The 14,399-nt window shown below is 36.5% G+C and overlaps 2 protein-coding genes and 1 long non-coding RNA gene across 3 annotated transcripts in view; all 3 read left to right on the top strand.

Annotated features, from left to right (window-relative positions):
- The window catches only part of LOC114540912, a 62,697-nt gene extending 60,376 nt beyond the window's left edge, over positions 1 to 2,321 (top strand). The window contains exon 28 of the mRNA XM_028560908.1: positions 1,949 to 2,321. Within this exon, the coding sequence (XP_028416709.1) occupies positions 1,949 to 2,321 (373 nt within the window). The remainder of the gene's footprint in view (positions 1 to 1,948) is intronic.
- A 3,395-nt stretch (positions 2,322 to 5,716) lies between these two features.
- Positions 5,717 to 7,120, top strand: LOC114540906. Its single transcript, XR_003689154.1, has 3 exons — positions 5,717 to 5,740; positions 6,683 to 6,776; positions 7,039 to 7,120. It is a non-coding gene; the product is annotated as an uncharacterized LOC114540906 (long non-coding RNA).
- A 1,631-nt stretch (positions 7,121 to 8,751) lies between these two features.
- Positions 8,752 to 14,185, top strand: LOC114540907 (serine/threonine-protein kinase pim-2-like; the record flags this gene model as incomplete). Its single annotated transcript, XM_028560905.1, has 14 exons — positions 8,752 to 9,054; positions 9,179 to 9,218; positions 9,782 to 9,818; positions 9,926 to 9,975; positions 10,645 to 10,708; positions 11,016 to 11,053; positions 11,397 to 11,454; positions 11,660 to 11,703; positions 11,842 to 12,002; positions 12,139 to 12,236; positions 12,416 to 12,463; positions 12,880 to 13,255; positions 13,698 to 13,880; positions 14,104 to 14,185. Coding segments are annotated over exons 3-14 (1,235 nt in total), but the record flags the coding sequence as incomplete, so codon positions are not given.
- Positions 14,186 to 14,399: the final 214 nt, after the last annotated feature.

Genomic DNA, 14,399 nt, shown 5'->3' with positions numbered 1-14,399 from the left:
CCAGTCTGAATTTCAAAATTAAATTAAGTTACCTAAAATTTCGTGAAATCAGCAATGGTTCTTTGATCGTATCAAAGATTTGTGTAGCATGAATTAAGAAAAGTAATCATTTTCGCATTGTGCACCTCCACTTTTGAGACAGCGGATAGAAGCGGGTACTGTACTAGGACACCCTATCGAACAATTGTCATTCGTTTGCTAAACAACGATATCGAATTCTCCTACAATTGTTCTTTAACAGGATAAAGACCTCGGTGATGTACCAAGTGAAGTGTATTTCCTGAAGAAGATGAAAGATCATCCAAATGTCATCAAGTTCTATCATTATCAGTCTTTATCATCTGAGGAATTTGTGATCATTTGCGAAAGACCGACTCATTGCAAAGATCTCCGAAGCCTCATGTGGGACGTTGGAGGTTTCTTCACCGAGGATGAAACTCAACAATGCATGAAGAAGTTGGTCAACGTTGTATTGGCGATGTCCAAGAAGAACATCGTTCATCGTGATCTGAAATTGGAGAACATCCTTTATGATTTTGATACTGGTGAAATCAAGTTGCTTGATTTTGGATTTGCAGGCTATAATAAACCTGGCAACCTAGTTGACGCATTCTGTGGTGAGTAAACTTTCCTGGAATGTCATGAATAATTTACCTCTGCAACCTCGTACCAGCGTGGGCCTTGGAGCGGAGGTAAAAAGACCCTGGGTACGAGGTTGTTATCTCTGTTGTCTGAGTTTTAATCACCAAATTACGTTCCCATGCACCTTTAGCGTGAGATTTTGTTATCATAAAAAAATTTGTCTTTCCAATTTCTCTTCCAAAGTAGCAATTCATCAGCTACATTGTTAAAATCCTTGATCGAACCTGTGAGAATTTACTTTTTCAGGTTTCAAAATACTGGCTTTAATTTTAGTCAGGTTTAATCTGTTGTAAAACTATCAACCCCAGTAATATTTCTCATTTTCTTAAATTTCAACTTTTCCGGTCATTGCTTAGTAGTTTTATTCCATTCAAAAAGACTGGTTAATTGCATTGTACATGTTTTATTCCCTCAGGCACTCCATACAATATGCCTCCAGAATACATTCTGCATGAATTGTATGATCCTTGCAAGGAAGCTGTGCGGTCTATTGGAGTCATGATATATGAAATGTTGCACGGCGAACCAGCTTTTACGGATTACACAACATTTGCAGATGTTATCTCAGGACCGCCAAAACTGGATGATTTATCTGAAGGTGAGTTAAATTCATGAAATAATAACAGGTTAGAGAAAGCCGGAAAATATAGAGATCAGCATTCATACATATATTCCCGAATTCCCTTTTGAAGTTGGAATGCTTATCAATCACACAAACGTTGTTGCTAAGAATATTTAAATCTTGCTTGTTGTTTTTTCGTTTTTCTCATATATATGACAAGGCCATCCAGGATTTGTATTCCAATTTTTTATTTGTAGATTTGCAAGACCTAATGAGAAAATTATTTAGCATGGACCCAGCGGCCCGACCAAGTATAAAGAAAGTTGCAAAGCACTCCTGGTGAGTAACTTCACCTTTAACTAATCAATATGTATTTCGGAGACGGTGTGATCCGAAATAGTGCAACAATATGCCTAGGTTCCTAGTCAGTGGTCGCAGCGACGATGTAAACGTGCTTTACTGATGTACTGATGTTGAATACTGAGTTGTTAGATCATTAGATGTTTGTTACTATCCACCTTTGCTGGTTGCGAAGTCTTTGCAACGTTATTTCTGTCTAATCGTTTACGCTTTATGAGATATTGAATTCTGTATAAATTCTGTCTAATCGTTTACGCTTTGAAACAAGGCTGTGTTGTTGTGAAAGTTGTTTTGCTGTGTCTATTAGCATGACAATATTCTTCAAATCATCAGGATTAGGGGTCTATAGCAACAATTATAGAAATTATGTTTTTTCTCTTTAAGGTTGCGAGTAAAGCGTTCATTTACTGAACGACTGTCATCCTTTTTCCGTCGTATTTTCCACAGACGTCGTGGTTCGTACGACGTCTCTGCCGTCGCCATGGCCAAACAAACGTCATTCCAGGCTCTTCACCAAAGAGCTGGAAGCAAATCGCCAACAATCAGTGGCCAGTCATCTGTTGGCCAGTCATCGAACCAATCCCAGATAAACAGTCAGGAATTGTTGGAGACGTCTATGGAAGAAAATTACAGGAATGGCCGATCACTGTCGATGAGCCGGCCAGCCATTGCGACCAGTAGTTACCATTCTGATGACAGGATATTCAGCTCCAGGCTTGTGGCTCCGGGTTCGCGAAAACGGAGCTGGAGTGGTTAGTTTTCATACAAGCCGATGTGGCCGCTTCGCTTTGGAAATCGAAAAATTTAAAAAGGCCTTAATTTTTCTTTTTTATATATATTCTTAAGAACATGGCCGAAAATGAGAGTCTTATTTAGTAGCTCCGTAAAGTTGGCTTTTTTTAAAGTTGGCGCAAAGTTGACTGGTCAGCGGCAGCTTTATAAAAGTTCGATTTACTAGCTTTACGACGAGTTTTGTAAAAACTCAAAGATGGCCATTCGAGAGACAGCTTATGAGAATATCCTTATACTTCTAACCTTCTAGCTTGCGAAAACACGACAGGCAACTTCTGTAGCCGTCTGATTTCATGCACGCACCCGTGACATAAATTTTAATCCGGATCCCTTCGCGAAGGCAACTAGCCCGGTTACTGCGTTTTTCCACATAGGTTTTTGAACTGTAAATGTCATATGATCAATTGTCAATGTAAATGTCATATGATCAAATGTTATATTGATCATATGACATTTACATTGACATTGATCATATGTGGAAAAACCTATGTGGAAAAACAAAATTTGCAACCGGGTTAGTTGCCTTCGCGAAGGGATTACATTTATATCACGGGTACGTGCATGATCAAATGCTAGACTTTAAACAAGTTGCTGTCGTGATTTCGCAGCTAGAGATATTCTCATAAGCTTTCTCTCGAATCCATCTTTTGGTTTTTACAAAACTAAGCTAGTAAATCGAACTTTTTAAAGCCTTGCCGTCGCCCATGCCGCTGACCATCAACTTTGTGCAAAAATTAGCCAACTTTACGGAGCTATTGCGAGCAAACTAAATGAATAAAACTTCTCATTTCGGCCATGTTCTTAACATTTCTATAAAAGCGAGCGGCCACATCGGTTTGTATGAAACGGTTTCGCGAACTCGGAGCCAGCTCCGTTTTCGCGAACCCGGAGCCACGACGCCAAGCTAATATTCCTGTTACCATTCTCCATCAAATAAGACATCTCATGGTGGCCAGTAGGAAGAACATATTTGCAAGCAGTGTTGAAGAACTAGCTAATGCTCTGAACTTATACAGCTATGACTTATTCATGTTTCTCGGTAATTGGTCAATCATGCTAGTCCAATTGCTCTTTTTGTACTCTCCTCCTTCAATGGTCGATCAATCGAAGTTGGAAATTCACCTGACCTGCACCATTCCGGAAAAGTTAACATACCACGTGGCAGCCACTGGCGAGAGCTGCTTGATCAACCAGAAAGTGTCGACAATAACCTATGTATCGTCTAGAGTATCTGCTGAAAGTCTCTAGGCCATTATAGACCAATGGTGACTGTGATTGCAGGAGAGTAAAGGAGCATTATTAAACTAGTTTAGAGAACAGGCTGTGCAAATGTTTGTATAAGATCAATTGCAAACATCATTGTAAATAGTTGTTAAGTGCTGAAATTATGATATATATCATTATATGATAGCATTGTAAGTTTGAATTTTCGCAGTGACTACTAAAACAGAATTCTCTGCTGGCTTGATACGCCATTATGCATAAGATCTATTTCAGTTCAGTGGAGTTTAGCTAGCTTTTAGCTCTTAGATTACAGACTTTACCGCTATTTACAAGTTATTCAACCAACCTGTTAAGCATGAGTTCAGTGCCGTCCTGAGAGACTGAGTACTAACGAAGACAAATGGCGCAATTGTGAAAAAAATAAGCATTTGCTCTGATCGTTTGCTTTTGTTACTTTGTAGAATTTTAAGGCGATACTTTTGCACAAAATGTAGTATTTTAGATCACCGTTCAACCATGCAGTGATTCAAGGTACGGGAGTCGAAATTGATTTCCCATACAAGCCTTACGACTGCAAGTAAACTACATGAGCAAAGTTATTGAATGTTTGCAAGAGGTTGGTTCGCCTACATTTTATAATTATTTTGTTTTGAATTTTGATAGTGTTTAATAACATAGACCTTGTCTCAGATGATTATGAGTCGGTACGATTCTTGTTAGTCTTTGATCGCTGACACATCGACACTGATGCATTCCTATTCTCTTTAATCTCTTGACTCTTGATTAATGCATTTTGACTCAATGTTTATGTAGTACAGACAGTACAGTACTCTTGGTGATATAAAGTCACAAATAACACGTTTTGTTCCTGCATTTTAAAAAGGGTATAGCGTGAACAGTTGCAGAAGATGATCAAAATTTCCATGAATATCAGCTATTATTAATCTCGATCCATTCCAGAATATTTTTGCAATAAATTTAGTCTTTGTTAATCATTAATCAATTAGAAAGAAAGCACCAAAATCTTAAAATGCATTTCAATTTTTTCCTGTGCACTAACTCACACAAAAATCTTCAGATTACCAGCCAATGTATATTTTTAAAAATCACTTGAGGGCTTTTACATGAGCCCTATAGGGAAGGCTAGCTAGCCCTACCAACGCGATAGCTCATGCTACTATGAATCCATACTAAGAAAAATTTTGTTTTCATTAGAGGAGGCCAACCCTACCAGGCGAGATCTCACCCTGGTAGGCTAGAAATTTTCCATGTAAACGTAACAGGGCAGCTAGCAAAGATTTGACGTCAGCGATGACACTATTTGACGGTTCCAGCTTTCTTCATTAATTTTCGAGGCATAACAGGGTACTGTTGAAAAATCATTAGGAAAGTAAAGATATTTTAAATAAATAGTGAAATAACAATTTTGTGTTTTTTTTGGTGCCAGCCATTTTGTTTTTGGTGCCAAAATGTGCCGTCCAGACTCAGCCGTAGATGTGGGGTTAGAATTTTGCATGTAAACAGAGGTGAAAAACAGCCCTACAGGTTGGCTAGCCCTCCCTTCCTGTAGGGCTCATGTAAACAGCCCCTTAATGTCTTGTACATCCAGGTCTCTAATTTCTATCATTTCAACTTTGGTACAAACAAAAGAATTTTACCTGACAGTTGCCGCAAGAATGAAAAATTGAAAATTATAGCAGCACATTATCTGGCGATTAATTCCCCGAAATATAATGATTTTTATTTGCATCAAGTTTTGTGTCTAAATGTTGCTAAAATATAATTAATGATCAATATCATCAGGTGTTAAGGGATATCAACAATTACTAAAAAACCTGTGGATTTTTTTCTTTTAGGTGTTGTAATATTTACAACTAGGTGGGTTTATATGTGGCTCACCCCACCATACACCCCATACTTATACACAATAGCCAGCTTTCTCCCAATAACTCCTACCTTTTCAGGGTAAAAATGGTATCTTAGAATCACCAACAGGAACTGGAAAGACATTATGTTTACTTTGTGCACACTGGCCTGGAGCACATTTGTGGCTCGCTTGCAACTGAGTATAAGGTTCAAGAAAATAAAGCAAGTGGCCAGTTTGTGATGATTTAGAAGAAACTTGGGCATGCTGCTGCTGGATGTCAGAAGAAAGTGAAGGTAAAATCCGTAAATGTAAAGTGAAGTGAAGGTAAACTATTGTAAAATGTGAGTCTGATTTGAACGCATATATATTGCCTATTATCTGGGCATAAAGTCCATAAGGGCATTTAGTCTAGTTTTTATGAAAATAAAGTAGCGGGAACTATAGTTCAGGTATTTTTCTGTACAGCCCATAATAAGTCTCGAAATTGATACACGGAACGATTTTTAACGAAAATTCCAAGCGCAACAGGTTTCTGAAGTCATTCAACTTTCGTATAACTTTGTTTACATTGTGATTTTTGCCCTTAATAACAAGACACAACTTACTGTAAAAGGTTAGAAAAAACACAATTTCAAAACAACATCTTCATGAATCTTCATATAATCTGATGAAATTATGTTTACCTGAAAAATGGCGTATGTGTTGCTTTTAGATTTTGTTGCCATTTTCAATAATTAGAATTTTTAACCTGTTTAGGAATATTCCACATTTTCAATAAAACAACGGGCTAAAAAATGTAAAAATAGCGAACCCAGTTGAAACTGTAATATTGATATTATATTTCTTACCAAGCGAAAAATAGTAAACATTTTCCAGATATACTTCTCAACGGCGGTTCTACAATGCGAATGTTACGATTTCGCGCCAAAATGGAGCAACTCTAGCGAACTCAGGAACCAATCAGAATGCGAGCTAGATACTATAAATAATCAAAGAACCAATTGCTGCACGTTTTTTCATCACATGACCAAGCAACAGAAATGATGTAGTATGAGCAATTGTGTTTTACAGCGCTTATAATTTGGTCCTGTAATAAAAAACGCGTAGCTATTGTTTCTTTGATTATTTGGATGTGAGCATATCCTGCTTATCTAGCTCACATTCAGCTAAATATTCTAACCGTCTTAATTAAATGTTAGAGAAGCTTCCTACTGTATCACTTTTCTCTTTATAAGCTCCCGAGTATTCAGTACCAAAAATCATCTACACATCAAGAACCCATTCACAACTTACACAAGTCGTAAATGAGCTGAAGAATACGGTTTACAAGTAAGTTAATTATATACGCCGCTCATATTATATAAAACATTTTCAAATTTCAACTGGCTTGCGGTTGAATTCAGCCCGGCATTCACAGCCTGAAATTTTAACCTGATTGAAATCAGTCAGTTTACTGTAAAACCCCAGCGCAAAAACAACGCAGGGTCACACGATTAAACATGAAGCCCTGAGTGCTGAGTTCAACTGGGAAACTAAGATTTAACTGTGAGGAAAATTTCAAATTGACGTTTTCTGTTGATTTTTGTTTCAGACCCAAAGTATGCGTGCTAGGTTCACGTGACCAGCTGTGCATTCATCCCCAGGTTCTTGAACAAGAAACGCACACGGCAAAGGCAAGTGTAAATGACTTCGTTGGAGTTATGTGGCTCAAATACATACCATGTACCCATTTTCTTGCACGGTCGATAAACTGAGTAATTTACTATCTACAGTAAGGGTGCATAGTTGGTATAACCGCCCTAAAATAAGGTAGTAATCCCCATTCTTTTTACTATTTCCAGAGGCATTTGTGCCGTACTAAAGTGTTATCAAAGACGTGTCATTACTATAATATGCTTGAACGAGGTACTACCACTAAAAATGTTTTATTTGGTTATTCGGCCATTGCCATTGGCGTATACAGTATCGTCAGAGATTGTTTGGTATTCCCTTGCAAATAGACACTTTAAATTTACGGGCTTTCCCCACTAACTTGTGTCCTGTCAATCTAAGTAGAGTGATGAATTTATATGGTCCAAGAATAAGTCAAGAAAGGCGCTTAATATCACACCCGTCTTCTTTTAATTAACTATAATAAGGCCCGTACGCAGACGTCAAACTATTCATATTCGGAACCTAGAGTCTTATAGTCTGTTTTTGCTTTCAATTCGCAAAATAAAAAGTGCGACGTCTGGAACGGGCCTGCATTTTGTTGCATGCGTTTTGTTAAGTCGTTTTGAGCCTGATCGTTTTTATATATTTATTATTTTTATAGTCGCTGTCCTTATTTCATGTCACGAAAACAAAGGAAAAACGCTGACATTGTATTCATGCCGTACAATTATTTAATTGTTGCAAAGGTATTTGACTCAACTCTTCGATTTGACTGCTTTTAAAGCCCATTTTCTTCGGAAGAAAATACCACAATTAGTACAGACCTGTAGATGGTTCCTAAAGCTAAAAATATGAAATCTGAGCAAAAGGTTTCTTGAGTAAGTTCAATTAACCCGCCGAATGTTTTAAAACAGAACTTCTTCCTTGCACACATTCTGAAGATACATTATAATTTTGAATTTAACAACTCTTGGCCTAATGTAAAACGACGAACAGGACTGTAAATCTGATGTTCGGCTTAAATGGCTCAAAATAACTCGCCTTTGAAGAGGGAATCACTGAGTATGTTATAGGCACTTTTCGAACGCTCTGGTGTAAATGAGAGTCAACGAGGCTTAAGAAATCGTTGTACATTACCACAAGATTGTAGATTGCATACTTCAGCATAAATATGTACTTACATAGAATAATTATATGTACTTATTTATACTATAACATTTTCCATATTACGACGTAATCGCGAACGCTGACTCAATGTCTCGCTTGCTCACCAAAACTCGTGGGCGCAAAAGTATTAATTATCTACGTCAACAAAGGACCGCTCACTTGTCGAAATTTTTCGAGAGGTTCACATTTCGCGAAGTTAGTTCGTTGCAAATTGTTTTCAAAAGCGTTGTTATATTGCTGTTCAATATTCTAGATTGAAATTATCGAGAAAATATGTAAGTATATTTAAGATTTTATTGTTTAGTGTAAAAATAATTGTGGTTCGCATATATTTTTTGTTTTAATTCATTTTGCGTATTATTAAGTGGCTTAATTTATAAAATATAAGGAGAGAGAAGTGTTTACACAGTTCCGCTTGTGTTTCGGAAGGAAGAGAATTTAGTTCACCGTCGAAATCGACAACGTAAACTGGTTTTGAGATTTAAAAAATGGAAATCAAAATTATACTTAAACACGGCAGTTCAGCGGAACGAACAAAGTAAATGCACGCGCAAATAAAAACGCGCGCGTAAATCCAAACGCCCGTTCCACGTCAATTCACGGCTTTGTAATAAGAATTTTTGTGTAACATCTTTACATTTAGGCGTATGAATGGCCTAGAATTGGGTTCTGCGTGTTTTGGGGCCTCACTCTCTAAACGTTTAAAACTTTTAACATTATTCATGCATTTTTTCTTTCCCCTCTGTCCAGGAATATCAATTCTAATGATTCTCGGATCTCCTATAAGGTATGAATTAGTTATTTTCTTTTGTGGACGGTTCTGTGATTTTAGGGATGAATTGGAAATCGGGAATTAAAGCAGTACTTTAATAAGCTTATATAAACGTTCTAATTTTCACATGAGGAATCAGTATTTTCGTTTGAAGAAGAAACGTTTGAGAGATCTCTGAGGTATGATCTTTATTTACATTGCGTCTAGCTATAACATAAGGATGTTTTATTATATTGACACGTGTTTGTCTTCATTTTGGGCAAATATTATTCATCTGTGATACGAAAAAATAACGATGATAATAATACGTAATATTTTATTATAAAGTATAATAATAAAAAGGTATTCCTTGCGTCACGACAAACCATACAAGTGCTTCTTACTCATTTAGCTACCCTCATCTTTCAACGCAAGGGGAGATGTTAGATGGAATTTTTTTTGTGTCAGTAGGACAAAAAATTTGGCAAACTTTCTGGTAGCGGTTGTTCGAAAGGCGTTTAGCTTAAACGGTGCATGAATAAGCCAAAGTTTAAAAATACTCTCATACATCTTGTATATATACGGCTTTGTAATAAGAATTTTTGTATAACATTTTTACATTTAGGCGTATGAATGGCCTAGAATTGCGTTCTGCGTGTTTCTCACTCTCTAAACGTTTAAGACTGCGCTTCGATCTTTAAGGGAATTTTTGTTTAAAACTTTTTAACATTATTCACGCATTTTTTCTTTCCCCTCTGTCCAGGAATATGAATTCTAATGATTCTCGGATCTCCTATAAGGTATGAATTAGTGTTTTTCTTTTGTGGACGGTTCTGTGTAAGAATGAATTGTAATCGGGAATTAAAGCAGTACTTTAATAAGCTTATAAACGTTCTAATTTTCACAGGAGGAATCAGTATTTTCGTTTGAAGAAGAAACGTTTGAGAGATCTCTGAGGTATGATCTTTATTTACATTGCGTCTAGCTATAACATAAGGATGTTTTATTATATTGACACGTGTTTGTCTTCATTTTGGGGAAATATTATTAATCTGTGATACGAAAAAATAAGGATGATAATAATACGTAATATTTTATTATAAAGTATAATAATAAAAAGGTATTCCTTGCGTCACGACAAACCATACAAGCGCTTCTTACCCATTTAGCTACCCTCATTTTTCAACGCAAGGGGGAGATGTTAAGTTTATGCTGAACTTGTTCTAGTGTCAGTAGGAGAAAAAATTTAGCAAACTTTCCGATGCCTGTGAGAAGTGGCCTTCCGCAGAAATCAAACCTTCTCCTTTATGATGCCTTTGCAATGATCTTTCTCATAGCTGATGTAGCTCATAGGAGCAACGTGTTAGTGTTATTTACGATGGTAATGTCGGCACGCAAAGGCGTAGGTTTGAATTCTAACAAGGCAACGTATGACAACTTTTTTCTCGACTATTCCTGGCTTGAATTTGGGATGCATGAGTAAAACTTAATATATTACGTAATATAAGACGTAAATAAACGTAATTGATTTACCTTCTGAATATATAAACCTGTTCTTTTATTTGGTGAGGTTACAGACTTTTACCACTTCAAGTCCCCTACATTAATACAAAATATCATTTTTAGTGCTGGTAGTGTCCAGTGTTCATTTGATTACGTAAACGCGTCTCAAATCTCGGAGTATTCTGAGGTAAAGAACTTTTTATTATAAATTGAAAAATAAGTTTGCTTTTTTATCACGTATATTGATCACCTAAACAGTTGCATAATTTTAGGTTGTATTCTAATTTTTCCTGATATAATTCATGATTTGAAACAAAGGAAATTACTCTAGTTGATGTTGTAAAATCCGTGCATAAATATTCTAGGAAGTAGTATGGTTATGAGATATTGAAATAACACATGTTATTATTTCAAAGGCGCGTCTTTGCTGTTTGAGTTTGAGAAGTCAGTTCAACTCTCCACTTAACCAGACTTTTTACTATTTACTATTTCAGTTTTTACGCTTCTTTGACATGGAGTATTCCTGGGATTGGTAAGATTTTATTTATCTAAGATTTCAGTCTTTCAAAGTGCTATAGTTTGAGGGTTTTATGATGCGTTTTCTAAGGCGGATTTAGTGGGGTCATCCAAGGGCCGCGGAAAATTGCTAAGTGTGCGCCAGCCTCGATCAAAATTTAAAACACGCCCCTGTTTGCGCCTATCTTTAACTTAGCGCAATATTTCTGGGCACCCTCTATTATATACGTCGACAAATATTTAGCTTCATGTTTGTACCGAAAAATTAGGTAGTAAAAAATAGGGCAGCAATTTCTAAATGCGATATTCTTCATCTTTCATTCTTTAACTAAACATTCTTCATTTTCATTAATACACAGTGGAAACCAACATTCTGCCGGTGAACTCTTCCAAATCTCACAATCGTCTCAACAAATGGTAAGAAATGAGCAGCTTACATTCCAAAACTCTTTTTGAAGATTAAATTTATCTCAAAAATAACAATGAAAGATCGGCAAACTTCAGTACTTTTGATTCTAACAAATTTTTGTTCAATAACATTTTGATATTAATGCAATTAAATAGAAACACAATAAGCACAAGTCAACTCACTAACTCATAACGATATTCTTTATGTTTATAGCTTCAATCTTGCTCATCTGCAGTTCCAGATAGCACAAATGAAAGGTAGGCGCGGTATTTATTGATAATTTAAGATGGTGTAGCTACATGCAGTCCGTAAAGTAAACAAACAAGTTAACAACAGCTGTATTTGTTAAAATATTCCCATTACACACAAAAAATTTTTCAATTTATATTTCCAAGCATCTATGACGTGAAGAGAAAGCGTAACATTTTGAAAGAAAAACTCATCAAGTGGAAAATCATGAAAGAAAGCCAAGTCAAACCTTCCCAACCTTCAAATGTGCCACGCGTCACTAGAGTTGTCGATGGGGAAAACCTTGTTGAAGTTTGCAAGTCAAAAGGCAAGTCGATTCTAACGTTATAGAAATCACGAACCTATTTTTTTAGCATTTGTTTTTTTATTCTAAAATCCATTTTACTTTACATATTTCTTTAGTTATTTAGTTGTATTAACAAGCAATTGCTTTTGACTTTCAGGTGTGACATACTACTATATCGAAAATGGCTTGATTGGCGAAGGTGGATTTGGTGGAGTTTTCAAGGGTTATGCCATAAAAGGAACCAAAAAAACACCGGTAATTCTTACAAAATGTCTCTCCTTCCTAAAACAAACATTCCTCGGCATTATTTGCCATATTGCCCTCCATGCTTCTGAGATGAAGTAAAATGCCCAAATCTTACTAGTTGTCAGCCATACCGTTGAATTTTTCAGGAAAACCATCGATGTAAGTGGTTAATTTTTTTCTTCTTTTAGGTCGCCCTGAAATTTATAGATTATAAAACGGTTCGTGAGTATCGCAAGGTGAGTTACAGTAAGGTCGTAGAAACTCCACGAGGTTGAAGTTTTGAGCATAGGAGATGATATAGCTTACAGTCCGTGAAAATTGAGTGTTGCAAACATATTAAATGATTAATTTTGTTAGCCGTTTCCACTCATGACGACGTTGAATTACCATTTTGAATCAAAGAGGTATCTAATTTCCAGTCTGAATTTCAAAATTAAATTAAGTTACCTAAAATTTCGTGAAATCAGCAATGGTTCTTTGATCGTATCAAAGATTTGTGTAGCATGAAGAAAAGTAATCATTTTCGCATTGTGCACCTCCACTTTTGAAACAGCGGACAGAAGCGGGTACTGTACTAGGACACCCTATCGAACAATTGTCCTTCGTTTGCTAAACAACGGTATCGAATTCTCCTACAATTGTTCTTTAACAGGATAAAGACCTCGGTGATGTACCAAGTGAAGTGTATTTCCTGAAGAAGATGAAAGATCATCCAAATGTCATCAAGTTCTATCATTATCAGTTTTTATCATCTGAGGAATTTGTGATCATTTGCGAAAGACCGACTCATTGCAAAGATCTCCGAAGCCTCATGTGGGACGTTGGAGGTTTCTTCACCGAGGATGAAACTCAACAATGCATGAAGAAGTTGGTCAACGTTGTATTGGCGATGTCCAAGAAGAACATCGTTCATCGTGATCTGAAATTGGAGAACATCCTTTATGATTTTGATACTGGTGAAATCAAGTTGCTTGATTTTGGATTTGCAGGCTATAATAAACCTGGCAACCTAGTTGACGCTTTCTGTGGTGAGTAAACTTTCCTGGAATGTCATGAATAATTTACCTCTGCAACCTTGTACCAGCGTGGACCTTGGAGCGGAGGTAAAAAGACCCTGGGTACGAGGTTGTTATCTCTGTTGTCTGAGTTTTAATCACCAAATTCCGTTCCCATGCACCTTTAGCGTGAGATTTTGTTATCATAAAACAAATTTGTCTTTCCAATTTCTCTTCCAAGGTAGCAATTCATCATCTACATTGTTAAAAATCCTTGATCGAACCTGTGAGAATTTACTTTTTCAGGTTTCATAATACTGGCTTTAATTTTAGTCAGGTTTAATCTGTTGTAAAACTATCAACCCCAGTAATATTTCTCATTTTCTTAAATTTCAACTTTTCCGGTCATTGCTTAGTAGTTTTATTCCATTCAAAAAGACTGGTTAATTGCATTGTACATGTTTTATTCCCTCAGGCACTCCATACAATATGCCTCCAGAATACATTCTGCATGAATTGTATGATCCTTGCAAGGAAGCTGTGCGGTCTATTGGAGTCATGATATATGAAATGTTGCACGGCGAACCAGCTTTTACGGATTACACAACATTTGCAGATGTTATATCAGGACCGCCAAAACTGGATGATTTATCTGAAGGTGAGTTAAATTCATGAAATTATAACAGGTTAGAGAAAGCCGGAAAATATAGAGATCAGCATTCATACATATATTCCCGAATTCCCTTTTGAAGTTGGAATGCATATCAATCACACCAACCGTTGTTGCTAAATTCATTTAAATCTTGCTTGTTGTTTTTTCGTTTTTCTCATATATACGACAAAGCCATCCAGGATTTTGTATTCGAATTTTTTATCTGTAGATTTGCAAGACCTAATGAGAAAATTATTTAGCATGGACCCAGCGGCCCGACCAAGTATAAAAAAAGTTGCAAAGCACTCCTGGTGAGTAACTTCACCTTCAACTAATATCAATATGTATTTCGGAGACGGTGTGATCCAGAAATAGTGCAACAATATGCCTAGGTTCCTAGTCAGTGGTCGCAGCGACGATGTAAACGTGCTTTACTGATGTACTGATGTTGAATACTGAGTTGTTAGATCATTAGATGTTTGTTACTATCCACCTTTGCTGGTTGCGAAGTCTTTGCAACGTTAT

This window comes from Dendronephthya gigantea, unplaced genomic scaffold (assembly GCF_004324835.1).
Source record: "Dendronephthya gigantea isolate DGI-Jeju-01 unplaced genomic scaffold, DenGig_1.0 000254F, whole genome shotgun sequence".
NCBI lineage: Eukaryota > Metazoa > Cnidaria > Anthozoa > Malacalcyonacea > Nephtheidae > Dendronephthya > Dendronephthya gigantea.
Note: the sequence above shows the minus strand (reverse complement) of the source record. Positions and strands in the feature narration are given on the sequence as shown.